The sequence below is a fragment of the Pezoporus flaviventris genome, unplaced genomic scaffold, assembly GCF_033815535.1.
Source record: "Pezoporus flaviventris isolate CSIRO_AGI_PZ_B2104156 unplaced genomic scaffold, CSIRO_AGI_Pfla_v1 ptg000083l, whole genome shotgun sequence".
In the NCBI taxonomy this organism is placed as follows: domain Eukaryota; kingdom Metazoa; phylum Chordata; class Aves; order Psittaciformes; family Psittacidae; genus Pezoporus; species Pezoporus flaviventris.
Genome location: NW_026892631.1, coordinates 9,423,606 through 9,451,602, shown reverse-complemented (window position 1 = coordinate 9,451,602; position 27,997 = coordinate 9,423,606). Strand labels below are relative to the sequence as shown.

Genomic DNA, 27,997 nt, shown 5'->3' with positions numbered 1-27,997 from the left:
TCCAGCAGCGGGGACAACTTCCAGGTGCCTGCACTAGGCCACACCACCACAGCACAGGGCCCCGCACACCCTGACGTGCGCCGGCAGCCCCGCTCCCGAAGCCGGCAGGGTCCCGGCACTACCACAGCGCCCAGGCCCAGCAGACCGCCCTGGAGCCGCGCCGCGCCGCCCCTCACCCGCGCGTCGAGGCCACAACAAGATGGCGGCGGGCGCTGTTGCCCTCAGTAAAGATGGCGCCGCGCTCCCTCCGGAAGTGCTGGCAGGCGGCGCCACCGCCCCGAGCCCGCTCTGGAGGCGGGGATTGGCCGGGGGCACCGGCGTGCCGTGGCGTGGCGCCGTGCGGCGCGAGCGCGGCGCCGCTGCTGCTCTCGCCGTGTCCGCCGCTCCGGGCCCCCGCCGCCGCCACCACCCCGGCTATGAGGAAGCGCAACGAGTCGGTTACGGTGGAGCATGAGCGCGCTGCTGCCGCCGCTGCTGCCGCCGCGCCCGCGCCGCTCGACAAGGGCTGCAGCCTGAGGCACAGCCTGCGCCTGCCCGCCGCTGCCGACGGCACGGGCATGAAGCGACCGCTGGGCAGGTGAGCGCCGGTTCCTCCGCCGGGCTTTGTTATCGCCCGGCCCTGAGGGGCTGGAGAGACCCCGCCCGCCACCGGCCCTGAGGCCGCAGCAGCCGCTCGTCAGCGGGGCAGCTCCCCAGGCTGGCAGCGGGACTGGTTACGAGGAGAAGGAAGGGGCCTTTCCCGGCTCCCCAGCAGCGCGGCGGCCGAAGAGCCCCGGGGGCAGGCAGATCCTTTGGAACTGAGGCTCATTCCTACCTCGGTTGCACTTCCCTGGCTTCCGTGCGTAGGGTGAGCAGGTGCCGTCCCCTCGGATGCTTTCGAGTTCTCGGTGAAGGAGCGTAACTAGGGGATGGGGTGGTAGCGGGTCCTGCGGCCCCGGCTCTGACCGGGAGAGGCTGGAGGGGTTTGATTCTCATACCTGAGCGTGGCTCCATCCAGCTCCCTTCGCTATCAGGTTCGCTTGCAATAAACGGCTAGCACAAACCCGTCGCCATCAGGGAGTGTATGTGGAGGAGCAGGGGCCTGCAGGTCGGATGTCTTTGTTTATTTATGTTTTTAAGAAGCTGGTGTCTGTCAGTGTCATCTCTGTAAATGAATCCGATTTAGCATCTCCTTCCTATAGAGGAATCAGATTTAGGTGTTGGTAGATCAGATGCGTGGCTCTGCTGAAAACAGTTTATCGATGGCTTTTGCTGGCAGCGTTAACATTTTAAACACGTACTTATGTACATATTTATGGTGGGAAAATGTTCATGTTCCTCTATAAAAACAAATAAATCTGTAGCAATAGGAGATGCTTGTAAGATGGGACCACCTTCATACAGGATTTCAAGGGGATGTAATAGAGTGGAGACGACTCACAATTGCAGAGGGCTAGAGAAGAAAAGATGTGACCTTTTAGTCTCATCTCCACCAGTGTAATGCTTTTCTTTGACTGCGTTTCATAGGTGTGGGGAATACTGAATGATGAAAGAGCTGTGTGGTTTGGGTGGCTGAAGCCAAATTGCCGTGCTTCAGGAAAACGGCAGCCCGTTTAGAAAGAAAAAGTGCCCATCTAGAAAATGAGCCAGTGTGGCTGTTTCTCTGATAAACTTTCTGTGCGGTTTTTCTGTTCTCATAGACAAAATTAACATTTGAAATTAACTTCTTCCTGTTCATTGTGTGAATTTTTGTTGTGTTCAAAGGCAGAGGCTTAAAATGTTCTTTCTTTTTATTGGGTAATAGCTATTCAATTTGATGCCCTGGAGGTAATCCTTTGGGATGTTGTCAGCCCTCTGTTTCAGGTTGCGACAGGCTTTGGTACTTGGAAATGGCGCTGGGCTCATCTCTCCAGTGACTGTGCAATGGATCAGGCTCTGTCAGTGCTCCACTTCTGGAACACTTGACAATTCAGCACATTGGTTCCGTTGTCTGAGTGGATAATCTCTAAGATTGCTGGTAATCAAATGAAGGCTTATTAACTTCTTAAATGGGATGAACGGCATTCAGCTACTTTTCACTGAAGTGGAACTACTCCTTCAGTGCTGGGCATTGAGCAAGCCCTAAGAGCACATAGCACAGGCTGTTGGCTTGCTCTGACAGGCAGGTACTTTGTGGAAATCAGATGGAGCACAGCTATTAGACATGAAGCAAAGGCCTGCTGAAAGCAGGGAAAGCACAGCCCATCTGTGGAAAGGTTTCTTGCAGTTATTTCTCCATGTACGCCTTTAACAATGGTCAGCAGGCAAATTTTCCTCACTTTTCACCTAAGTGCTTTGGGCTTTCTTTGTGCGTATCAGGTGCTGTATTCCATACATCAGTGCTTCCCAAACTCTTGACGTTATAGGAAAGCCTCATTTGTTTGGAACTCACTTTCCCTTTTCCATGTGTCAAGATTATCTATTTTATTTAAAAGAGAGTCCTGTAGATCAGCTTGTGTGGTGTTGCCAGGATGGCGTATTCTTGTAACTGAGTAAAGTGCAAAGTGGAGCAGTCACTCACTTCTGTACTGATGTTGTCCTTTCTTTTCTGCTGTCCTGGGTTGGGTTCTCTGACTTTCTTACTGCCTTCCTCACTTTGTGAGCCTGCAGATGATGGTTTGCAGGCAATACCCTCTGCTTATTTTTTCTCCAAGGTAACAAATACGCTGCTGAAGCGTGAGTCTGAGTGTGCAGGAATGGGAGGTCCAGGCAGAAGAAGATACAATGCCCAGAGATAAGGATGTTGTCCAGAACAACCACCTTCAGTCAGGTCAGACAGCTTTCTAGCTCTGTGTCACTCCCACCTTTGGCAGCAGGCAGCAGTGGATGTTTAAGGAAGAACACGAGGAGGGTACATATACAGTGGGGATCTCCTTTGGTGGGTACAAGCTACTGTACAAGCCTCTAGATCCTCCTATTTTAATGTGCACAGTCATGCTGTTATTGCAGCATTCCTTATACCACTGGAAATAAAAGTAGGGTGGCGTTTTCAGTGTGTTACATCAGTTTAACTTGTCAGCTTGCTGAAACCGTACTGAGGTAAAAACTATGCTGCAAGGTTGCTGGGATGGTGGAGATGGTGCAATAGCTGGAACTGGGGATTGGTACCACAGCAAACTGTTCTGAGCAGCTTGCTCATCGGTGAAATAGTTAACATCAGCGATTCTAGTGGCAGTGAATTTGGTGTTCAGGGGAAGCTGGGCTGCCTGCATTTCACACTGCTGTTATTTAGTCTCTCTGCAGACTTGGGAAAACAGCACGTATGTTTGACTTCAGTATGTGGCTTTCTGTCTTTTGTTTGTAAATGATACAAACCTCTGGTTAGAAAAGCAAACTGAGCCCACAGTGCCTTGAAGTGACTGCAAGTTCTGCAGCCAAGGGCTGATCGTGTGGCAGCTCCTGCAGGGCTCTGTCTGTTCGGGTCCAGTTCTTCAGCAGAGGCTAGAGAGCACCATGACTGCAGAGTGATGTTTGTAGAGGACAGGATTGGCTTAGCAGCAGGAGCAGCTTTATTCTTGCAGAAGTATTTTTGCATTTTACTAGCACTGTGTTTGTCCCTTTGTTATGGTTCAGTCCTATCATCACACTGTGCTCGTTCATCCAGGAGTTGAAACTCGCTCTGAAGAGGTGGCTATGCGTTTGAACTGCTCTGTTACTGAGCGTGTGTGTCTGTGCATTCATGTAACAGAGCAGGGTGTCCGCTAAACAAGATTCGTGTGGCTTTGGCTGATGTGTGCTGTAGTTCGTGTGGCTTTTCTTATGTGGTTTACAAACGGAAAGGAAAGGCACATATATAGATATAGGTATTGCCATTCTTCTTCCGTAGGTAATAGTAAAACACAATGCGGTGGTTATCTAAGAACTTCACTAGCAGTTCTAAAAGTGTGTGAATGATTTGGTTTTTAAAGGAACTGAGTTGCTTTGCCTGACACTATTAAATGCAGTGATGTGGTGCCACAGCAGCAGCGTGCAGCGCTTGGGTTTCCTGGTATGCATGTTTTGTGTGGATGGTCATTCTTCTAATACTTGTGTCATGATGCATTTTTCAGGTGACAGTGTTTAAGTGCCAGGGGGTTATGAAGATAACTTGTGTTTGGGTACTCGCTCTGGCTCATTTTTGTGCCCAGTGGCTCTGATGTTCTGAGAAAATGCGATTACCTAGTTAGTTCCACATGTGTTTGACTTTCTCTTTTTCTGTGAATGGGAACTCAGTGGCTGTGTGGAAGTCCTGGTTTGTCCTGTGCATTGTCAGCTATTTTGGCAGCTTATGGCCAAGTGAGTGTCTCTGAATTGCTCCCAGGTTACCAGTTTGGGGCACTGGGTGTTTGGTCTCTGCATCCTCTTCCCCATTTGTTCAGTCTTTGCAGCAGTTATAATTTTCTCTCCTTGTGCTCATCTTATCCCCCTCTTCCTCAGACTTAAAATTCACTCAGCAAAAATAGCAAGACTCCTGCGATGTGGGGAGTTACAGTTGTCCGCCTCAATGTGTTACTGTTAAAGTCTATGTTTTTTCACCATGTTCTTCACTGGCTTTGTGTCTTGTGTTGAACAGGTCCGGTTTACTCCCCAGCATACCTTGAGACTCCTGGCATTCTTCTGCAGGCCTGTCTGTATGATCTAGGGGTTTTATTGCTGGGTCCCACGTTCCCATGAGCCTCTCTGGATTTTCTGTAGTAGGTCATAGTATTTTCCTGCTGCATCTGCGCTGTATCATCCTGCATCTCATAGTCTCTGAGCAGTTTTCTCAAGTCTCCCCATTTCTCATGGAGAGCTGTGCTCGCTTCAGGCTGAAGGCAGTTTGCCCTCCAGTTACAGAGTGTGGGTCTCCTTGAACTCCTCATCTCATTGCAGTGCCGTACTTCTGACCTCAGGCATGCCCCTGGCTTTGCGTGCTCTGCTTTGATGGCTTATGCCTGAAGTAATAGTTACTGCAGCGTTATTAATTGCTATTTGTATCAAGTCCTTTTCTACTTAGGAGCTGTGTGAATTGCCGACCTCTGTTGTTTCATACCTAAACTTCCCACTGTATGGGTGGTTTTAGGTAACTCCTGGAACCAAGAGGACTTTCTAGTCACCTCTGTACTGAAGATCTTTGTAGAGACAAAGGTCTACTCAGTGTTGTGATGATCTTTTCTGTCCTTTCTTCTTGACTGGCCTCTACCCATTCCTTTGGGCATACAGTGAGTATGATCATGGGCTGGGTGTGATGCTGCACTATAGGGTGACCAGCTAAACTGAGCTTTTAACATCAGCACAGGTCCCAGGTTCCCATATGCACTTTTCTCTGTAGATATTCTTTTTAGCTCCAGTATCCCCATGTCTATTTCCAACCTGCTTTCACTTACAAAGACCATCACTGGTCTACTTAAAACAAGCTCAATTTTGAGGATGACTTGCTTTTATGCTATAAATGGCATGTCGTTGCTGAGCCAGGAATCTAGTTCTCTGCTAATGCAGTCACAGGTAATCACCATGAGTCTGTAGTTTTCCTCCAGGATTCAATATGCATGTGTTTGTTTTTGGTGAAAACAGCATTGTAGTGTTTTCATTGCCGTCATCAGAATGCACTGCTGTTGGTACATACAGGAGGTATATCCAAGCAGGACTTCTGCTGTAGATGGAGAGTCCTGCCTGCTGAGTCCAGTTTCCTTTAAAAGGCACCACGATGTCCTCTTAGGGGGCTACAGCTAAGATATTTTATCCTTCCAAGCCTGAAGGCAGGTCGATTGTTTTGGTAATCATACCAGGGCATGAAACTAGTCAATAGGCTTCTTCCATAGCTATTCCCTTACAAACCCCTGGGTTTTGGAAACTCAGTGGGTAGCTGCGCTGTAAGTGTCATGCTGTTGGTGTTAGGGTAGTGGACAGCTTCTGACATCTAGAGTGAGTGAGTGTAAGCAAAGGGGGTTCACTGTGCCTGTAATGTGGGAGCACTATTTCAATGTAGCTCTGACAGAATCAGTATCACAAGAATATTAAAAAGGAAGTACTCCTGGTATATTGGAAGAGTAACAGGAGACCTAGGAGACTTTAAAATCATAAGCCTGAGGTGGAGTCTGTGCGATTTTAATGGTAAGAGTTAGTTTGCAATTCAGTGAAGGACGATTTAGCAACTAAATATATATATGTACTAATGAAAATAGATCTGTCCTATCTTAAGAGGTCTTAGTATAAAATGTGACAGGTTTGTCAAGGTTACAGCCTGGTTGATGGATGCATCAGTGGTAGAATTGTTTCTCCAAAGCACTTAACTTCGTACTGTAGTTTGCTGAAAGGACTTGCATTGCTAATGGAGAGCATGTTATCTGCATTGAAAACTGTCTCAGTGGAGAGAGAAACAACTGGGGAGTTACCTTGGGATGGATGTTTGGCCTCAAGGGTGCATCGTTTTGTATGTTGTGTATCACCCATCGCAAGGATGAGGCAATTGCTGTTGGTAAAACTGGGAGGAGGAGGAGGGGTTGCTGAGAGCTGATGAATGGGGCAGCTGGTGAAGTAGTGAAAAGCTCACCAGAACACAGGTTAAATGTGGCTGCAGTGGGGCAGGATGGCAGGGAAGAGTTTGGAGTGGGAACTGAGGCAGAGACTGAACTTGTTCTGTTGTAGGTGATTACCTCTGCAAGCAGTTGTGGGTCCTTTCACCCTGGCCTGGCACCAGTACTGCCTGTCCAGGAGTAGGCTGTGGGCTGGGCTTTGCCCTTTTGCCTTGCTGGCAAGCAGCTCTCCAAGCAGTAAGTGCTGATAAAACAGTGCAACACTGAGCTTCAGAGATCTGCCTCTTCGTTATTGAAAGCAGTTTCAATGTGCAGGCAGAATCTCCTAATTTTAGGCTCTATTAAGTGCCTTGATCATTTAAAGTGTGCCTGAGCTAGCAGGAAGGATGTCTGTGTTTACTTTCCAAATCAAAGTGTTTGTTTAACCCAGATTTATTTCAACATTGTAACTGGTACTGAGCAGTAGAGCAGTAAGAAAGGATTGTTAGACTGGGCAATTAACTTTCAAAGTACAAACACTCCAGAGTATTTGGGCTAAGCCCCACAGCTGCCTTCTCCTTGTTTCTGTCAGCCACAGAGAGAGAGCTCTAGAAATCAAACTAAGAGCATGAAGACCCCAGTCATTGAAGTTGTCTTCCGAATCTAGCAAATAGCTGACACAAAACCTGCCAGTGGAGAACATACAGGGTTGAGTAGTGCAAGTAGTTCAATCTTTGTGGATTTTCTTTTTAAAAGAAAGAAGAAAATCCTTCCCCTGATACCTGGTTTTTTTTTTGTACCTGCTATGTCTGAATGGATTTAAGCACAGATAACTGAATATAGAATTCCTCTTTTAATGTCTCTTAAACCCAGAATTTTTCTCTCATATCTCTTGGGAAGAGATAACAGTATTCTTTGGTTACCTCCTGCTTGTGTTTTAGATGGGGTGGTGTGTGAATAGCAAGGACTGATGTTCTTCTCAGCCTCCAAAAGAACCAGTGGGTAGGCCAAAATGTGGGCCATTCATTTATAGTATGCTGCTTGTACTTCAGGTACAGGATGAAGAAGGGTAGCTTAAGATTTCGAATGTTCTTCCCTGTAGTACCTGTGCCTCTGTTCTGAACATGAATGGTTACATTAAAATCAGATTTGCACCCACTGAAAGTGGGGATTAATTTCTCTTGCAGAAGAGATTGGCATTGACTAGGAAGTGAAATGAGGTTGTGTGGAGCCTCGTGTCTCTCCTTACTGAAGGTGTGCAGAATAAAGGACTGTGTGTGGCAGAACTGAAAAAAGAAACCTCCTGAAGAGTACTTCTCAGTGGGATATATGCAAGCACAGAGCACAGTAAGTGCATTTACCCTGTTTGAAGGCTGATTTGCTTTTCCCTGGCAGTAAAGCTTCCCCTGGGGTGGCTTTTCTGAGACAGAGAAGCCAACACAATTGAGGGTGATGTAACTGGAGCTTTGGAGTCAGGGCTTCCAGGTTGCAGCATCCTTGCTTGTGGAGGAAAGTGTGTGCACCGTGTTCAAGACTAGATTTTAGACTTCTTGGCATTCCCAGGAGGGGAAAAGCCTGGCTGTTTTCTCCCCTAAACCAGCCCTATTTCACTTCTTGTAAAGTTCTGATTGGTTTCAGAGCAGCTTTAGGAAGCGGGAGTGAAGCTGACAATGTCAGCTTTATACTGCTGAGTGTGGAAACTGTGGATTGGATACAATCAGGGGAAATATGCCATTCTCTTGTCCTTGCAAATCCAGCAGAAATGCAGTGAATAACCTTTTCTTTTGGTTTCTGCTAGCTTTGTGCTCTCTCTAGTAAAGCCTTCTTTTGACTACCAGAGCAGGGACCCCATTTCACATTAAATTTTGGGACAGGCTGATGTACAGGGCTGCAAAATGTTCCATTTCCATGCAGTTGAGTAGAAGCTCCAACACCCGCTTCTCACCTTTTCTGAATGTGTTTTCTAGCTTGGCTCTTCAGGGTTCTGTAGTGTTAACAAAGGCTCTGAATTTAATTGTCATTAGTTTTTCAAGCCTTTGTCCTTTTGGAGCTGTTTCCTCAACAGGATGATAGCTAAAAGCTGGAATCCCTGAATAAAGCACAGATGAAAGCAGGGATGGATTAATCTTCCTGTCTCGATGCAAAATAGCCCCCTGCTCAAGGTATGTCAGAGGCTGACAGGGATTCTGTATCTGTTCATACATCTGTTCTTTAGCCACCGCTGTTGCATTATGGCCATGCACTGCTTGTTAAGCCTCCCTTTTTAAACAGGTCACAATTACAGAGGGCACTGTGACCGCCAGCTCAATGTAGCCATGCTCAGCTGACAGTATATGTAATGTTTTGGCATTGTTGAATGTTCTTGTTTGCTTGCATGCCTCTAACGGGGAACTGTTGGTTCATTGTAATCAATGTGTATTGCTAAGGATGTGTTCTGCATCTAAAAGGTGGCAGTATGGCTGCTAACACAAAAGCAGGGTTTTTTTTTCTTCAGGCTTCCAAGGAGGAATGGCTTCTGATCACTGCTAGCAAAAGCAGAGCTGCTTCAGTTGAGCAAATGTAAAACAACCATCTTGATGCATTGAAAGGAAAAAGGTCTCCAATACACAGATGAGCCTTTCACTCAGGTGGCTTAAAAGACACCAGAGCCACAGAGCCCGAGTGGTAATTCTCAAACCCTGTGTCTTGCGGCTGTCTCCCAAAAACTGTTGTGTAAAAGGATTTCGTGTTCACACAGTTGTGCAGCTTGGAAATGTGAGCCTGTTCACATAGGGATGAAGTCTGAACCTATGGATTCCTGCTGTTGCTGCAAGGGTAACACACACATGCAAGTCTGGTGGATTTGCTGCATGTTAACAGGTTTTAAGTGGTGCTGGGGAGCTGGCTTGCCTGTACTGCGTGCTTTTTCAGTTATGGTATGCATTCAACAGACAAGTGGCTTTATGTTAAATGGCACTTAGGAACTGTGGTGGAGCATTAGATGTCTATATGGGTTGTGCTCTTGAACCTTTGCTTGTGTACCTGAATGTTCCTCCTTGTGAAGAAGAGTGTGGTAGAGAGAAACGAGCTGTGCTGCTTCAGTGGAAACCCCACTCAGCTGGGCCAAGCTCCTGTTTTGCACTTCAGTGCAGTTTCAGCCTTTTTGTGTTTATGGTTTGGGTTTTTCCCCCCCTCTTTTTGCAGGCAGCTTTCCCTTCCCCAGTCTGTGGACTAGGGAAAGGGCTGTGCCTGTAATAGAAACCAGCTGTCAGCTGTGAAATGAGTGAAAAACTAAAGAATTCAGTCAACACAGTGGGGGGAGTGCACCACAGTAGTATCTCAATGCCAAACTTGACTGAAATGCAGCGTGGGTGACTTCAGCTTTGATCAGTGTCAGCAGCATTGCTCGGGGAGCTCTGCAGAAAGTATATTCGTGGAGTTTAAACAAGTGGTTCTGGTGCAAACTAACCAGCTGATGCAGAGCGGTCATTCAGGGCAAGTCAACAGCCTTAAAACCCTAATCCCCAAGCCTGTTCTCCTGTCCCGAAAGTCAGTGGTTCAGTTGCCTTAGGGTATAATTATTCATTGTTTGCTACATACTTAAAATAAGAGAAGCATCTGCTCCTTTCTTGGTAAACCTTTCAGAGGTAGTCAGCTCAGGTGCTGGTTGTGGAGGGGCAAAGGCATGGCACTGGGAAAGGATGGGGTGCTTGAGAGGGAAAGGCTAGATGTAGCTCCCATGTCCTGTGCTGTGGGGTGTGTAAATGCTTGTGTGAGCCTTTCCCTACCTTGCTTCATTTGCTGTGTTTTAGAAACTTGTGGCATTGCCAAAGGCCCTGCATTCCCTGCAGGCTGCTCCATTATTTCTGCTCATTAATGTCCTACAATAACTTGCCTTTCCCTCACTTTATGGACTCCAGTTTTTAAACCTGCTGTGTTCCGAGTCCCTGCATGCTGCTCCCTGGCATTTCATTGCTATTGACTGCCTGCTCAGCAGTGCCTTCCTCTTCCCCTTACCCTGAGTGCTGATGCTGCTTTTCTCCCTCTTGCTGCACCGGGGTCTTGATTCTTGCAGTCCTACCCAAGATCTTTCCTATTCACAAACCCAAACGTGCCTACGAAGGTCTCAGTGGCTGGAGCTTGCTACTTCTGAAACTAACCCAGTTTATTGGGATGCTGTCCTTTGCTTTGCAGAGAGACGGACCTCAGATTTTGTACATGACTGGCTGGATGGCTTCCTTCTCACTGTTTATTGTTTTAAGTTAATGTTTAATCACTTGATATTAATCAGAAGGAGTCACAGAAGCAGTCCGAGGGAGAGTCTGGGCTGCAAGAGGGGAGCTATGTAATGAGGTGCTGGACTGGGCGAATTTGGGAGCTTAAAGTTACAAACTTCATCTCTGTTCAGAGAGTTGGAAAAACATGGCCTAGAGATCTTACTCCAGCCAAAAGGAGATGTCCTATAGGCAACAGCTTGTTTTGGGCTGAAAAGGGTAAGGGAGCCTCAGGGGAGACCTTGGGAATAGACAGTTTGGAATGACGGGAGAGAAAGGACATGCTTGTATGCCCCAGCATCCTGCGTTCCTCCTAAATCCCTGGCAGTGTTCAAGGCCAGGTTGGACACAGGGGCTTGGAGCAACCTGCTCTAGTGGAAGGTGTCCCTGTCTATGGCAGGGGTTGGAACTGAATGAGCTTTGAGGGCCCTTCCAACCCAAACCAGTCTGTGAATGTGTCTAAGGCAGCAGTTGTACGGTGTCTAAGCTGATGCCACTGCCAACAGAGACCTGGAGGCCTGTTCTTTGGACAGGCATTTCTACTACAACTGCTCAACCGTACCTACAGCCTGATCAATTTGAAGAGCTTATTTTCTATGTATTTGCATGTATCTGCTCTGATGCAGATACAGGCGCAGGTTCTTCCTACAATGAATTTTCCTTTGTGGCCGCATTAACATTTGCCACCTTCATGCTGCCTAGCTATGGAAGTGAATGGGAAGTGGGATAGACTGCAGGGTATACCCATGGAAGCGCTGGTTAGCTGATAGACAAAATACTGTGGTGCTGTTTGCTGATGCACAGCGCTTCTCTGGAGCTGTGTGTGCAGCTTTCACTGTCCTGTGTTACTGCTGTGAACAGAGCAATGAGCTAGTGCTTATGGCAGCTTTCTGCTGTGCTTTAGAAGTTCAATGTGCTATTGGGAGGAAGGAAGGCAGTATTTTTTGCTATAATTGCAGCAAAGAAAAGACTAAGTTTCAGTAGCTGGCAGTGTTTTTGTGTGGTTAGAACAGCTTGACTGCCCTGCCAAATGCCAGCTCAAAAGGTTTATGGGTGTACTGACATCTCCTTGTCAACATTGGGTTTGAAGATGTGGCTGGGACACCTCTCTCCATCACTGTTGGTGCTGTGTGTGTTCTGAAGATGAGCTGTCACATATTGTGAGGAACCCGAAGGTGGAGCCTGCATGTTTGGAAACTTTCTCCAGCACTCTCAGCTTGCTTTGCTTTTCTCTCTTATTTTCTTATTGAAAACCCGTAGGCCATAAATTAGCTGCCTTTCACTGCTTTATTAAGTCCATTATTCCTGTTAATTTGTCTTTTAATTAAAAGAGACATAGTAGAACATCCTAACTGTTCGCTCCTGGGTACAGCCGTAGTAGGCTGGTGGGAACTATGGAGTGGAGCTTTTCCTGGGCCGGGTCTCTGCCAGTAAAGGCTGGAATGCCTTGCTCCATCCTAGCTTTTTAAGGCCAGTATTTAAAGAGTTTGTGTGTTATTCACTCCCCTCTCCCACTTTCTCATTGGTGATAATAGGAATGTTTAGTAGCTTAGCTGGATTTTGAGATACGGATAGCTTTTTCCCTGTCTACCTACCAGGGAAATCTTTACTTAGCTTTTTCTTGTGGTACCCTTCACTTTTCCTAGGAGAAAACACTGTTTGGGGTGAAATTGTGTGAACTTGATGAATTTTAGTCCATGTAGCTTAGCTCTGTGTTGCCAGAGGGACATTCATGTACCTTGTCAAGAGTTGGTGGGAGGAATTAAGCAGACAACTCTTCTAGGCAGTGTGTCCTTTGTAGGATGAGGGAATGGACTTGAGTGATCTATTGGCATCTCTTACAGCCTCTTTAATGTCCAGGTACCTATGATGTGACTAAAAAAGTCGCTGATTTCTGATGCTCTTCTGAAGTTGAATAATGAATGTTTTGGATGTCGCAATGATGAAAGCCATAGGACTGGGTATGAATTTGCCTGTTGCATCTTCTGTACCTTTGGTGGCATATAATGGAAATTTACTTTGTACTAATTGACTGACACTTCCTGGTGACAGACCTAACATCACTTACTGTTAATGCTTGGGTTTATGTGCAGATGGATTTGTACTTGAATTATTATAGAGGCTAAAGGACAAACAGAACAAATCTTCCATTGCCGGCAGTGTCCAAGGCCAGGTTGGACGGGGCTTGGAGCAGCCTGGTCTAGTGGAAGGTGTCCCTGCCCATGGCAGGGGGTTGGAACTGGATGAGCTTTAAGGTCCCTTCCAACCCAACCCAAAGCATTCTGGTATTCCACAATTCAGTGTGTCGGCTCCTAAAATTGGCGAATGGGAGATGAATAATTTCATGCCTCTTGGAAATACTGATCTGTGCTTTCAGCTGCTGGCACTTCCTGACAGCAAGAGCTGGTCACTCATTCGCCTGCAGTGTTGTTCCTCCTAGAGGCTGCCTGCTGGAAAGCAAAGGGAGTTGTGTTGCCTGGAAGATTTGCATGCATTTTAGTTCTTGATTGCAGCGATACTTGAGGGCCTCAATGTTTCTGCCCATCAAATGGGCAACTGTAATCAACTGGATTAAAAATAATCAACTAGATCATTAGAATTACACCTTATGTATATTAAATGCATGCATATACGTATGGATGTGTACGTGGTAAGTATTCTGAGGCAACAAAGTATATATTGAGAAAAACTGAGATAACTAGCTGCTGTGTGATCCTTCACTTTTGTCTGTGGTGTTGGTTTGAGGGTTTTTTTGGTAGTTTATTCTTCCCAATTGGAATACTTTGGAGAAAACAGAAATAACATGTTGGGGCAATTGCTCTGAACTCAGTCTGGGCTCATAGGGAATGATGATGCAGACAGCAAGTTTCATAATGTCTTGTAACTTGGATCTGCTTTTCATGATGTTGAGAGCTGTGAACCGTTTTAGCTGGACCAGGCAGAATATCTGCTCCAGCCTGTACCTGCGATCAAGTGTGATTTTTTTTATCAGTCTCATTACACATAGTTCCTTAAAATGTGTTAAAATCCAACTAAACAGAGTCTTGCTGATGGTGGTTTGGATGGGAAGGGCAGCCAGGCTCCTTTGTGGAGTCAGACATGTGATGTGCATTTCTAGAGATCCTGGAATATCTTAAATCAGCAGAACAAAAAGCTCTTGTTACAGAGTGGTTTAAAATGTAATCAGTGGGGAGTTTCTGTTCCCTATTCCTAAACTGTGTATCATCAGCTGACAGTTTGGGTACTTCTGCTTCCCTCAGCTGATGCTACATAAACAAAACTAACTTTAAACAGTTTAAAGAGTCAGTGACCAGGTTTTCACATGTGCCAAGCACAGAGATCCCTGTGAAAATTGCTTCCCAAAATTCCTGCTATATTCAGCTCTTTCTCTCTTTTCCTTTCTTCTTCTTTTATACAGGCGATATGGATTATGGTTCCGACTGCGGAAGTTAATAATCTGGCTGCTGGGAATGTACATTGCCATTCCATTTCTAGTAAAACTCTGCCCTGCTATTCAGGCAAAGCTGGTCTTCCTAAACTTTGGTAAGTGATTCAGTCTGTCGGGATGGGTGAGGGGTGCAAGGGAGGAGCGTCTTTAAAACTGTGCAGTATGTTGAATACATTTGTCTGAAGGGTTCAAGGAAGTTGCATGAATACATAGCACGTGAAATTACACCCAGTGAATTGTTATCCAGGCAGTGACTCTTCACCCAAAAGCACTTTAGGAAAATATTCTGGTTGGAGCAGAAGAGGACATGTTCGTGCAGTCGGACTGAGTGTTTTCCTTGTGCCTGCTTAGCCTTTGCATTTGGTCACACTGTCAGTACAGTGGGTCTGGTGAGCTGGCTCCTCACAAAGGGAGGCCTCAGTATCCACAGGATGGAACGTGTATTCATTTGTTCAGCTGGAAAAGAGAAGGCTCTGGGGAGACCTTATAACAGTCTCCAAGTACCTAAAGGGGCCTACAACAAATTGATAGAGGAACTTTTGACAAGGGCCTGTAGGGACAGGACAAGGGGGAATGGCTTTAACCTGACAGAAGGAGAGTTAAATGAGACATTGGGAAGAAATTCTTCCCCATGAGGGTCCTGAGGCCCTGGCACAGGGTGCCCAGAGAAGCTGTGGCTGCCCCATCCCTGGCAGTGTTCAAGGCCAGGTTGGTCAGGGCTTGGAGCAACCTGCTCTAGTGGAAGGTGTCCCTGGTCATGGCAAGGGGTTGGAATTGTATGAGCTTTAAGGTCCCTTCCCACCCACACCATTCTGTGATTCTTTCTTTGTATTTCAGTGAGGGTCCCATATTTCATTGACTTGAAAAGACCACAGGATCAAGGTTTAAACCACACCTGTAATTATTACCTGCAGCCAGAGGAGGATGTAACCATTGGAGTCTGGTAAGGAAGCCTGTTGTATGCAGTCTGTGCTGTGCATCTTTATCCTTCTTTTTGTTCTCAGTGGTGCTTATGGTTGCTGTGCATGTGGCAGCCCTCGCCTGCTCTGATCTGTGGACATTTGTGTTTTCCTCTGCCAATTGACTGAGTTGATGTTGAAACGTGTGTGGGTCTCTGGAACTCACCTGAGCTCAGATCAGTAATGCATGAAACGAAACTGGATACCCTGTGCATTCAGAGAGGTATCATCATTTGGAATTGTAAAGGCTACTGGTCTGCATTGCTACAAAGACCATGCCTCCATATCAGATGAGACCCAAGGAGTTTTGTCATTCAACTGCTGCTCATGTTTTGTTTTGCAAAAATAAATGTGGGGGAAGGTAGGCAAACAGGATCTAAGTGCTCAGAGTAGGAGGAAGACTGTTCTGTGTATAAAACATATGTAGGATTTGGAGAGTGGGTGAGAATGGAACACACGGTTTACTTTCTTAATCAGACAAGTGACAGTGTCAGACATCCCTTGTCATTCTGTCCTCTTGAAGAAGGTTTTCTGTTTCCAGGCAAGGGCAGTTCATTTTACCTCCTTGGTACCCAGGATCGGCTCAGGCGACTGGTTCTCTGTCTGAAAACCTCTGCTTTTGGTACTTCGCGTGTTATTACCTCAGCTTAAACCAGCTTCTGCCTCTGTTTCTCACGAGTGCTGTCTGTTGTGTCTCAACACCAGAAGTTTCAGAGCCACAGAGAAGTTCCTCCTAGCTTTGAAGAAAAAGTGCCTGCAATTTGAATATACATGCAAGAGCAGGAAAGACCTGAAAAAGGGCCAGACACCACGTTGGGTGTGGAGGAAGGGGGCTGTTCCTTCATGCAGACAGTGATGCTGGATCTCTAAGCTGTAGAATTTGGTGGTTTCAGTTATGTGTGTTATTTGTATGTTCCCACTAGTGTAGTAGAGATTTCACTTGAGCGTGTATAACCTTTCGAATGGGATGGTGATATCCTGCTGCATAAAGATGGTTCCTTCCCTTTAAGTGGATTTTGGTGAAAGACATGTTCAGAAGCTGGAAGTTCAGGTTTTGCAGGCAGGGTAGGCTGAGAAATAACGATCTCTATCTTCACCTGGACAATTACTTCTGCCTGCTAAGCTGCTGAATAAGTTTAGGTTTCAGTGGGGAGGTTTTTGTTTCCCTTACAAGTGTACTGTGTATCGTTACTAAAAAAGAACTTCCAGCTTGTGGTGGCAATTCAGAGTCTGTGTCATTTGTCTGGATATGTATGAGGGAGGTCTTCAGGAAACTTTGGAGCCTTGCTTTAATGCCAGTGTAAGGTCTTGCATTCAGTATGCTTCTGAAACTAAGTCCTCAGCCTCCTTTGTTCATAAGCTTGCCCAAGTCTTGAGGCAGAACAGATGGAGAAGTTGAGTCCTGCAGTTACTGGGGCTTTTTTCCTACTCAGGAACTCCTTATTTGCTGCCTGCATGCATGAGAGTAGACTTTTTCCATTGTTTCCCCCTGTGTGTCCTCTGAGCTTTACATCTATGAGGAAAGTGTGTCAGACAGTTTGTCTTCCGAGGAGAAAGGCATGTGAGTACTTCAGTTACTTCTGACAGCTGTAAGCTTGCCCCCTTCTCAACAATTTGAGATGGCTGTGGGCATGTCCACACCTTCTAGAGAAATTACCCACTTCAAATTCTGGTGTCTGAAAGCAACATACATGATCTTCTCATCTGGATCCCAGTGCCTCTTTTTCCTCAGATTGACTATGGAATCAGCTCTGCTTCTTACTGAACGCGCTTTCCAAAGCCAGCTGACTTGGATTATGCTGAACATTTGCTGACCTAGCTGTCAGTCTTGTTTATGGTGTATAAGTATGTTAATTGAAGAAATTAGATGCCTTAAAAGCTGAGGAATTGAGATTCTTTCTCCAGAACAGTGGCAAGTTCAGTAATTGTGCTTTGGGTTTGCCTGTGAAGTTGGATGCCTTGCACAGACCTGAGTTTTGAAGGCAACCGTGATGGGAGGTGAAAATGTAGACATAACCCTGGGCACTGCCTTTTAAATCTGGCCACTTGTCACTCATGACAGCTCTGTGAAGACGTGTGGGGGGTGTGTGAACTGAGGTAATAAGTTGATCAGGAAAACTCAACATTCAAATGGCAGAAATGAGTGTCTGACTGTTTATTTTCCTTCTTTCTACAGGCACACGGTCCCTGCAGCATTGTGGAAGAATGCCCGAGGGAAGGACCAGTTGTGGTTTGAAGATGCTTTAGGATCTAGTCACCCTGTAATCCTCTACTTGCATGGGAATGCGGGAACAAGGTGAGGCATTAAAAAGTGATGTCTTTGTGTCATGCTGTGTTTTCCTGGTTTGCCACAGCTTTGATACATTGATCAGAAGGATGGGGACAGACTTTTTAGAAGGGCCTGTAGTGACAGGACAAGAAGTAATGGTATCAAAGAGGGTAGATTTAGACTAGATATAAGGAAGAAGGCCTCTTATGATGAGGGTGATGAAACACTGGCACAGGTTATCCAGAGAGGTGGTAGATGCCCCATCCCTGGCAGTATGCAAGGCCAGGTTGGACAGGGCTTGGAGCAACGTGGTCTAGTTGAAAATGTCTCTGATTATTACAGGGGTTGGACTAGATGACCTTTAAAGGTCCCTTCCAACTCAAACTATTCTATGATTAGAACCAAAATAAAATCTAAAAGCAGTTTGATGCTACTCCTTTCTTAAAAGGAAAGCATGTTTTAAGAGGTTGCGTCTCTCCATTTATTGAATGTGGAATAGATTTCTTGCAGTTATTGGAGACACCTGATACTGTAGTCTGCATTGTATTTTCTGCCAGGAGGCTGTGACACTTACTAGATCAGGTAGGGAGAATTCGTTCTTTGCAGTATAGTGGTCTCTGGATCAAGGGGATAGCATTAGTGCTTCTGTATATGTGATTTACACATAGTAAATAAACTTCCCAGTTCCTTTTGTGAGCTTGTTTTAGTAGTTAACGCATTCTGAGGTAGCAAAATCAGAAGGAAAGAGGAAGGCAATGGGCTGGCCTTGTTTCATTATTGCATGCATGCAGGATGTTTGTCTGGAACAGGAGCATTTCTAAACCTTGCAATTTCATAGCCGACCATGTGTATCAGCTAGAGGAGTAGGTGGGTTCTCTGTACTTTGTCGCTGGATGCTTAAGAAACGTTAGCACAGCCTCAGACTTCCTGGATGTTTCTCAGAATTGTGTCCTTACTGCCCCATCTCTGCATGATACAGTGCTTTACTTCATTGATTAGAGCATGGTCTTTTTCCTTACTAATATCTTGTCAGCCCCTTTCTGAGTTTGGAGTGCCAGTGCATGTTCTTCTGAAGCTGATGTCTGCTCATAGATACTCTGCAAGAGCAGAAGCATTGCAGAAATGCAAGTTCCATGATACAAAGCAAAGAAACTGTTTCACCTGTGCTGGTAGTGAAGGTTCACTGACCTTTACATTGCAGGAACATTGATCTTTTTCACCCAAGTTCTTGTTTTAGCAGTGCTCTTCTTTGGTAAGAGGGTATGGTGTGGAAGATGGATGTTGGGAGCCAGGAAATGCACGAGCAGATGGGTTTTTGAAAACTGACCCTAAAGGTTTAATCAAATTGTTGCATTGTTTTTCTAATACTGCTTTACTTGTTTTCCTGCCTTTATTTGGTGTAGCAAACGATACTAATGGAAGCTATTCTGCAGCTTAATGGTGGTAATCTGGGACCAGTATCTCTGTTATGTGCATATCGATTAGATTTACTTTTTGCTTCTCCAATTGCTATTGGGATGAAGTCCTGAGCTATGGGTCGATCACGTATTTCACTTTGCACATTAGGGAGGCTGGAGGTGTATCGCCTTTGCCATTTCAGCTTTTATACATACTGCTGTATGTTTCTTCACTGGATATTCAGTCTCTTGTCAAAGGGCTGCTTTATTGATGCAGGCTGCATTAACCATAAGTAAAGGCACTGCCTTGGCTTTCTGCTTTGCCTGAGTTTATGAACACTTCCAGGGATGGTGACTCCAGCACTGCCCTGGGCAGCCTGTTCCAATGCCTGACTGCCCTTTGGGGAAGGAATTGTTCCCAATATCCAGCCTAAACCTCCCCTGGTGCAGCTTGAGGTGGTTTCCTCTTTTCCCATCCCTTGTTCCTTGGGAGCAGAGCCCAGCCCCCTCCTGGCTCCATCCTCCTTTCAGGCAGTTGTAGAGAGCAATAAGGTCCCCCCTGAGCCTTCTCTTCTCCAGACTAAACCCTCCCAGGTCCCTCAGCCGTTCCCTATCACACTTGTGCTCCAGGCCCTGCATCAGCTCCATTGCCTTTCTCTGGACCCACTCCAGCACTCAGTGTCTCTCTTGTAGTGAGGGGAGATGTCAGGGATGTCAAAGGTGACTTCTCTAAGCAAGTATATCTTCTTTCAGCCTTACATGCTTCAGAAGTCCTTACAGGCAACCCCTTGTGTTTCTGGCTGCATTAGGTATTTTGTAGAACAGTTGGAGCTGACAGCTTTTGGCTGGCAAGTTCATGTGTTCTTAGAGGCTGGACTGGGAAGTGGCATTTTGATTTAGAGGCTGTACTGACCAAACCAAAAAACCTCAAACCAAAACCAGAGATATTAAAGGAAATTCTTCCTCTGGACTTGCAGTGTTCAGCTCTGGTTTTCTCTGCTCAGCCTTCTGCACATGTTCTTTCTGTCCCTGTGCTTGGAGCCTGGGCCAGCAGGTTGGGTTAACATAGTGAGTCCTGCAGAGAGCATCACACCCTGTGGAGCAGCAGTTACTGATGGTATGAGCAAGGGTCTGCAAAGCCAGCAGGAGCGGTCTGCTTTGGATGTACTACAGGAAGAGGCGGGTAAGAGGGTGGGCTGAAAAATACATCTTTACCTACTGAGAGATCTGTAGGGAGAATCTGACTTCAAAACTGTGTCCTGCATAGATCAGCAAAGCCGTGGCATGTCAGTGACATTTGTGACAAAGCTGTTCTGCTATTCCTTACGTTTGGTGTGTTTCTGTTAAACTTGTGGTGATTGGGAAAGTCTGTTTCTGGAGGCTTTAATGTGCACATGTGGGTTTTCTTGTTTGTTTCTTTTGTTTTGTGGTCTTCTCTTCATGAATCCTCTTCATGTCTCCTCTTCCCTTCATGAATTGCTGCCACCAGAGGAGGGGATCACCGTGTGGAGCTTTACAAGGTAAGCGGCTGCACGTGTTGTCCAAGCAGTTGCATTAACACCTCAGATGTGCCTAGGCGTGAGGAGACTGCTCATTACAACTCGCTCCCAACAGGCAGATAGCTTAGGGCTCTGAATCTCCTCCAGGTATGAAGAGTGTAAGGGAAAGAGGGGTCTGTAAGCCAGGAGCATACTTGCCATATTAAAAGATACTTGAAACCTATTACTTGCTGTTGTTAACTGTGAGCTCCAGCTGAGCTGATCAGGTTCTTTGCCAGGAATGCTTCCACAAAAGTACAAGATGAGTTAACTGTCAACAGGTTATTTTTGGTGGCTTGGACAAGGCTGGGTTGTATGTGATGTGTTAGCAGTAAAATCACCTTGGGAAGCTAAAAACCAAACTTTGCAAGGAGCTTTGTGTTCTGCAAGCCCAGTCAGGGGCTTCAGTGTGTAAGTGGACATATAAAAATGGTACACAGTGGTTCTGGTAGAAGCAGCATCTCATTTGTTAATTAATACTTTACCTGATTATTCTGTTGTTGTTCTGTCGTGTGGTGGTGTATACACAGAACTGCCTTTCTCTCTGATGTTGGAATAGTGATTTGCAAGAGGGTGTTGAAACAGTGACTTGGGAGTGTGGATCCTAGAGTGGAAAAACTGCATTTAATACCTCTGCTGTAAACGGCTTTGCCCTTGACACAGTATGGACCTTGTCCCCTCCCAAGGGAACCCCTTTGAAGGATTTAGAGCCAAGGAAAGAGAAGCAAATGTTGCTTGAAGAGACCTGAATAGCAGAAACCAAAGGGATTTTGAAGCTATTGCAGTTGCGTCTGCTACTATAAATTCCAAATAACTGTTAGTGGGAAAATGGTATTAAAAGAGGGATGATGATGGAGTAGCATAACCCATGGATAGTGCCAGGAAGTGACACAACCAAGTACAGCAAGGGTGAGCATGAGGTGACATGGAAACATAGGCCAGTGAGGAGAAAGAAGCCTCCAGTATTAAGTGTGTGAAAATTAGCCCTGAATGGATCCCAGAGGGAAGAGGGAGAAACCATCACCACCACAGTCCTCCCAACAGAGGAGCTGAATTGCCAGCTTACCTGAACACCCCTCCTTTCTGTTGTCCTCCTTTTCTCTTTTTACTGCATTCATGTGATGTGACCTAGTAACAGTCATTGTTCAGGCTGTGAAGCTTTCAGTTACACTGGAAATAAAGCGATGAGATGATTCCCTTTAGTCCATTAGGAGGTGTGGAGTGTAGCCTGATCGTAAGATCACTTCAATTAGGCCATGAAAGCAACACCACTTTGATGTTTTTGTGATTTTGTGTTGATTTTTCTCTCCTGCAGAGCTGTTGGGTTCATGCTGCACAATGCTAGTTCGGAACAGTAGCACTGTTTGTAACAAGGCACTTTCTCTGAGCAAGTTGAACTAATATTTGACTTGCTTTTAACAGATTTTGTTAGGATTAGTATTGGGTGTAACATAAATCTTAATGATACATCATTTACCTGTTTTGGATGTAAGCCTTCTGAAACCTGAAATGGGCTCCTCTGTGTTATGTTAACATTTATGCCTGTTTGAATAATATAAATGAAGCAATCGTTCCACTGGAAACCCTGGAAGTGTCTGTAGGAGAACCAGTCACGGGATATCTATCTGTGGATCTGAAGGGTAAAGCTGTTAAAGGGAGAATCAACAGCTAAGTCCAGGAAATAGATGGAGTAAACCCAGTGGGCTGAGATGATTCATATTTGAAAAGCTCTGTGCCTGCTCCACTGAAAAGCTTTTAAGTTGTTGCTTTACCACATCAGGCTGATCATGTTATAAACTAGATCCATGTGCTGAGGCAAGAGCTCAGCTGCTGTGCAAGTCTCTGTGATGGGTTTCTGCATGTCTCCCTCCTGCAGGTTCTCAGCTCGCTTGGGTACCACGTGGTGACATTTGATTATCGAGGTATGTGGGTTTCTTTTATTATGGAAAGGTTTTAGAGGTCTCTTTCTATAAAAGCAACAAAAAACTTGCTCTTTTTTCTGGTTCTCAGGGGAGCTGTTGTTTTATAAACACTCCATGCCAGCTAATCACCTGTGGTCATTGCTTCTTGTTTTCCTAAGGGGTATCCAAAAAAATTCCAGAAGTTTCTTTCCAGTGCCTTCCTGTGTAGCACCACTTCCTGATGTCCAGCTTTGTGGACTATGCCTCCTATCTGTCCTCATGCTTAGGGCTCACTGATTTGGGAGCTGAGGAGCAGAGGGTGGCCCAGGCACATCTACTGTCACAGCATCCAGTTAAGGCATCCTCCAGGTGCATATCTGGGAACTAGTGAACTTGCCTAGATGTGTTCTTTAGGTTATGAGCTAATTGACTTTCCTGAGGTCACACAGAGAATTGAACTTGCACTTAAAAGCTAGGAGAGATAAGACACGGAGTAAATGATTCACTAGCAGTTGGTAACTCCCTAGGAGGAGCCAGGACTGTTTTCCAGCCCTGTGCCACCAGCAGTCAAACTTCTGCTGCTCTTTTTTTCCCTTCTTAGTCTTTAAGCACTGGCTGCATTTAATGCCACTGGAGATACAGAAAATAAATTAATCCGTTGCATTTTAATCAAGAAGGCATCTGGGAAAGGTTTATTTGTAGGAGCTTGCCCTGTTTTTCAGTCCTCCTGGCAGCTGCTTCTCTGGCTGCTTATTAGGTATCAGGAGGGATGTGTGCTGCTTGCTGCTTAGCATAAGATTTGTAGACGTGCTGCAGCAGTGATAGAGCCAAACCAGTCAGGAGAATGGAAAATTGCTTGAGGTCATTGATCAAACAGCATGGACAAACTGATGTTGCTGCAGTTCTGTGAAGCGTGCTTGGGTTTTGACCCTTCGTATCCAATTCTTATGCTGTTAGTGACTCCCCTTACATACTGGTTACATGCATGCCGAAGCAGCTGTGGTTTGGGAGCGGGACTGTTGCAGATGAGTAGGTGCAAGAGCACAGTGTGGCAGTGTTTGAGATCCAGCTCTTCGTTTAGTTGTTGTTGGCTGGCTTTGCTGACCCCTTTGTGTGGCTCTCAGAGGGACTGTTTCTATTCCAGGCTGGGGCGATTCAGTAGGCAGCCCATCAGAGAGGGGGATGACCTATGATGCCCTTCACGTCTTCGACTGGATCAAAGCAAGAAGTGGGGACAACCCTGTCTATATATGGGGACACTCCTTGGGCACGGGGTAAGCATCTCGCCATAGGGACTGAGCAGCTTCTGAAGAACATTTAACACTGACCTTGAACAGAGGTGCTGTTTGCTGTAATCCCCAGGCTGGCTTGGCTTGGGGGTCTCTGGCATCACTGCTGCAGAGTAGCCTCTCCTTTGCACTCTACAGAGTGAGAAGGGCTACAGTGAATGACTGTGCAGGGATTGATCTGGAACCTTCATTGCCCAGGGGGTTGCACTGGAACAAAAGACACTTGGAATGATATAACGCAGATTGACTGGGGGAGAGAAAGTGGGACTGCACTGATCTCTTCCTTGGGGAACCTAGGCTGGGTGTCCTTCAGAGCAGAACATCAGGCTTCTCTTGTACTCTGAATATCTCACACCAGCTGCATGTGCATGATACCCTTTCCCCCGCTGCTGTCTGGAGGTGGGTTGTGTTCAGCAAGGCAGTGTGTGTTCTTTCCCCTCTGATTTGTGGAGGAGCAGAGGGCTAATGCAAGAATTCCTTCTGAGTTGAGCTTTGTGCCCATTAAACTTCTGGAGACCACAAAAGCCTGCCCTGCTGTCCTACAGGTGTGTGGCTGGGTCAGGGAGGTGGTTCAGGATTGTACCTCTTCATGGCTGTGATACTGAACGCTGCTTTGTTTGAGAGAAGGCAAAGGTTTTTCCTTTGGCTCTTGCCACGTTCAGGATCCCTTTTGCATCACATTGTGCTGGAGACATTTCCCAATGCACTGAAATCTGAGTGGCCTGGAACTGTGGTCCCCTGCTGAGCTCCCTGGTGACCATAGCCAGTCTGGAGTCTGAGCATGTTGAATGTGTGCCTGGAGGATTCAGCCACTTTGGAAATATCCCTGTCCCAGGAAGGAGATGCATGGGAGAGACTTGTTCCTTTCTTCCTCAGCTATGGAAACCCCTTGCAGTGTCACCCTGGGACTCTGCACTCCTGCATGGAACTCCTGCATGGAACACAGCACCCCTCTGCCCATTCCCCTCTCTCTTGCTTAGTCCTTGTTGTCTGAGGGGGAAAGGCTGTGTCACACAGCAGCAGACAGGCTGGGAGCCAAGAGCCACCTCCAGGGAGGTCCTCCTGAGTGCCTACATGGTGAGCTGCTCACTTGGACTTATTCATGTGCCTCACTGCAGGCACCTGGTGCTAGTGGAGACAGTTGAGTGTGGGAGCCCTTTGGGAACCCCAGACAACGTGAGTGGGTGATATTAAGGCAGTTCAGTTGTACCTCTGCCACCTGCCACCACTGGAGCCTGGTGCTTTGCAGAGGGACTACACCACATTAACTCTTTGTCGTTGTTCTCTCCAGGGTTGCAACAAACCTAGTGAGGCGCCTCTGCGAGAGAGGTAAGTCTGGGGGGTGGATGCTCTTCCCACCAGCCTACATCCTGCTGGTGGCCCAGGTTTCCACACACATCTGTGCTGTGACCGTGGTGGCAGGGGCTTTCCCAAAGCAGACCCTGACCTCACTGGCTGCCTGCACACCTGCATTGCAGCACGCTGCCTTTGGCTTTTCAGAAACTCCCCCGGATGCCCTGATCCTGGAATCTCCTTTCACCAACATACGGGAGGAGGCACGAAGTCATCCCTTTTCTGTGGCAAGTACACAGCAGCTCTCACACTAGTAACACGTAATTGTGTGCTTAGAAATTAAGCATCAGAAGTGAGGAGTAATGCAGAAGATTGGCAACTTTACAGCTTGTGGGGCAGCAGTGATATTTATAAGCATCAGGGGTAAAGAGCTGCACTTAGGGCAGCTCCTGGGAGCACTAGTGCAAGAAGCAGTACCAAAGCCCACACCAAAGTGGGCATGCTTCAAGAAAACAAACTGAGATCAGAAAGGGCAATAAATGTAGGGATGGGAGGATGGGCTCTGCTCTCAACAGTGGACAACCTGTTCTTGTAGTTTCTCTGTTGCGGGAGGCTGTTTTGTGAGCTATGAGCATAGTGATGGCAAAGCTGGGCTTCTCTTGGTCCCCGTCTTTGTGGCGCCTTTGCACTTGCATGGGTTCCCCAGTGAGTTCACTCTCATATGGCCATCTCTTCCATCTGACATGGTCACGTGTTGGTGAGGTATCCTGGGATAAAGCTGTCTCCCGAGAAGAGAGCTGTTGTCAGCAGCAGCGGGATACCTGGAGACCTTGATCGTACAAGCACCCAGAGAGCTTGCTCCTGAGCAGGCTGCTGAGATGGGCCTGAAACAGGAGTGGAAAAGTAATGCTGGTGGAAACATGGGCCATGTTACTGCTGTTTGTGTAACTGTCCTGCTGGTGCCTGCCGCTAATGCGCTTTTATATCCTCTCAGATATACAGATACTTCCCTGGGTTTGACTGGTTCTTCCTTGACCCCATCACGACAAGTGGAATTAAGTTTGCAAACGATGAGAAGTGAGTTGTGTCTCTGCTGGGGTTTGAGCTGGTGCTGCAGGGAGCTGAGGCGAGCACCAGGGGAGATAGAGATCAGCCTGCACTCTGCTTTTGATTTACTGTTTGTTGTTGCTGAAGCATTATACTTGCTGAAGGGGTTTCCGTTCCTCTCACAGCCCTGAGTGCAGCACAGTTTTGAACTGTGGAGCTCTTTCTAATTGTTCTTAATAAGGACAGATGCAGCAGAGAGTGCTTGGGGATATGCTGATTTGGGCCATGTGATTTATGCTTATCAAGTGTACGTTACACTGGGGCATTGAAGGTTTGGGGAAATTTCTCTGCTGTTCATTTGTAAGTCCCCCTATGTGTAATAACGTTGTCTCTTCGCACTGAGCATTCGACTCAAAAGCCTGTACTGAAGCCAAACCAGAGCTTGGGGGATGCTGCTTTGCAGTGGGGTGAGCCACTTTGCTCTGCTCTGCGCACTAAATAGCTTTTACAAGGATGCCTTCCACCAGTTAGGTTTTTCTGTAGATCAGATGAACGGTGCCCAGATAATAGTGCTTTCAAGATCTGAGCTGCAGGTAATGACCCACAGGACACGTTTGTCATTGCAGTTTCCTTGAATATCCAAGTGTGTTGGTCTTGGGGAATGACGGGATTGCTCTGAGCCTTTGTGACATTGGTGTCTCTCTTACAGTGTGAAATACATTTCCTGCTCCCTGCTCATCCTTCATGCTGAGGATGACCCCGTGGTACCATTTCATCTGGGAAAGAAGGTACGCATGTGCTGACTCTGCAAACTGATCTGGTAGCTGGTATGGATGGAACAGCATCCCAGCCAGGGAAAAAGTAATAGGAATATGTAGAAGTACATAGTCAGAAGGGATTGGTGCTAGAGCATGGATGGCACTAGAGCAGAGCGGTTGCAGCCAGGGCCCGTAACCCGCCCTGAGCAGGGTGCTGGTTTGATGGGGTAGCTGGGTTGGGTGACACGTGTCCCTCACCTGCCTCCCCTTGCTTTCAGCTTTACAACATCGCTGCGACGTCGCGGAGTTTCCGGGACTACAAGGTGCAGTTTGTGCCGTTCCACACAGACCTCGGCTACCGGCACAAGTACATCTACAGGAGTCCAGAGCTACCTCGAATACTGCGGTAACAGCCCAGCTAAAGAGGGGCTCCTCCGGCTGGGGGGCTTGGGGCACATTGAGATACGCATCTAGCAGCAAGAGAGATGGGCAACAAGCAGTTGGAGACCCTATGGTCTCCAGAAGGCTGGCTTAGCACAAACCCCTCCTGCAAAGCAGGGTTTGGGAAGGGGAGGCACGGAAGGCTGGAGCACTGCTCTCTGGCTCATCTCTGCTGTGAGCGGGATGCTCTGGAGGAGTTGTCTGGAGCAGCGACTCCTGCTTGGCTCTTCTACTCAGCTGGTAGCATAGGTGAGCACTGCTCAGGGCTGTTCCCTGTAGCTGCAACTGCTTGAGCCCTGGTGTTTGCCAGGGGAATGGGAAGACCTGCGGGCTGCAGCTTGTACCAGAGTGTAGGAGAGCTGAGTGTCACTGCTGTGTCCTTTCCTTTCCTAGGGAATTCCTGGGAAAATCTGAACAAGAGCATCATCACTGAACACCAGCTGCTTGGCAGCACAGAGATTTTCCTTTCTTCCTTTCCTCTCCCTCCTTTTCCTCCCCCTCCCTGTGGGTCAGTCTGCCATTCTTCCATCCCTGGCACTAGAGGAGCTCAGGGATTCCGACTCCGGTCCTGCTGTGTACCCTTGGCAACTCCAGCCCCTGGCGTCATGGAAGGAGAAAGAAGCTGTTGGTCTGTTTTCTGACGTGGATGTGGAGGGGTGATACCAGCCAGTATCAAACCACGAAGAACAGAAGCACAAGGAAGCCTGGCCAGTGAAGCTTGGTACTGCTGGGGACAGACATTCCTCAGACCTATGTGTCATGACCAAGGGTGTTTCACCTTTAAATACTGCTGCTGGTTTGAATCATGTAGAGACTCATTTGTAGCGAATGGCTTTTGCCGTGTCTCCAGACTGCAGTTGTCTTGCTTGAGTTTGAGGTGTTTTCTTTCTAGGAAATACATGTTTTGCCTTTC

General features: G+C 46.9%; 1 protein-coding gene across 1 annotated transcript; it reads left to right on the top strand.

Annotated features, from left to right (window-relative positions):
• Positions 1 to 314: 314 nt before the first annotated feature.
• On the top strand, positions 315 to 27,997 carry ABHD12 (abhydrolase domain containing 12, lysophospholipase). The gene is made up of 13 exons (XM_061475574.1): positions 315 to 577; positions 14,163 to 14,287; positions 15,030 to 15,135; positions 17,328 to 17,447; positions 20,307 to 20,337; positions 22,232 to 22,277; positions 23,401 to 23,530; positions 24,837 to 24,874; positions 25,046 to 25,125; positions 25,833 to 25,915; positions 26,595 to 26,673; positions 26,922 to 27,049; positions 27,478 to 27,997. The coding sequence occupies exons 1-13, from the start codon at positions 417 to 419 to the stop codon at positions 27,515 to 27,517; spliced, it is 1,167 nt and encodes a 388-aa protein (XP_061331558.1). The 5' UTR covers positions 315 to 416; the 3' UTR covers positions 27,518 to 27,997.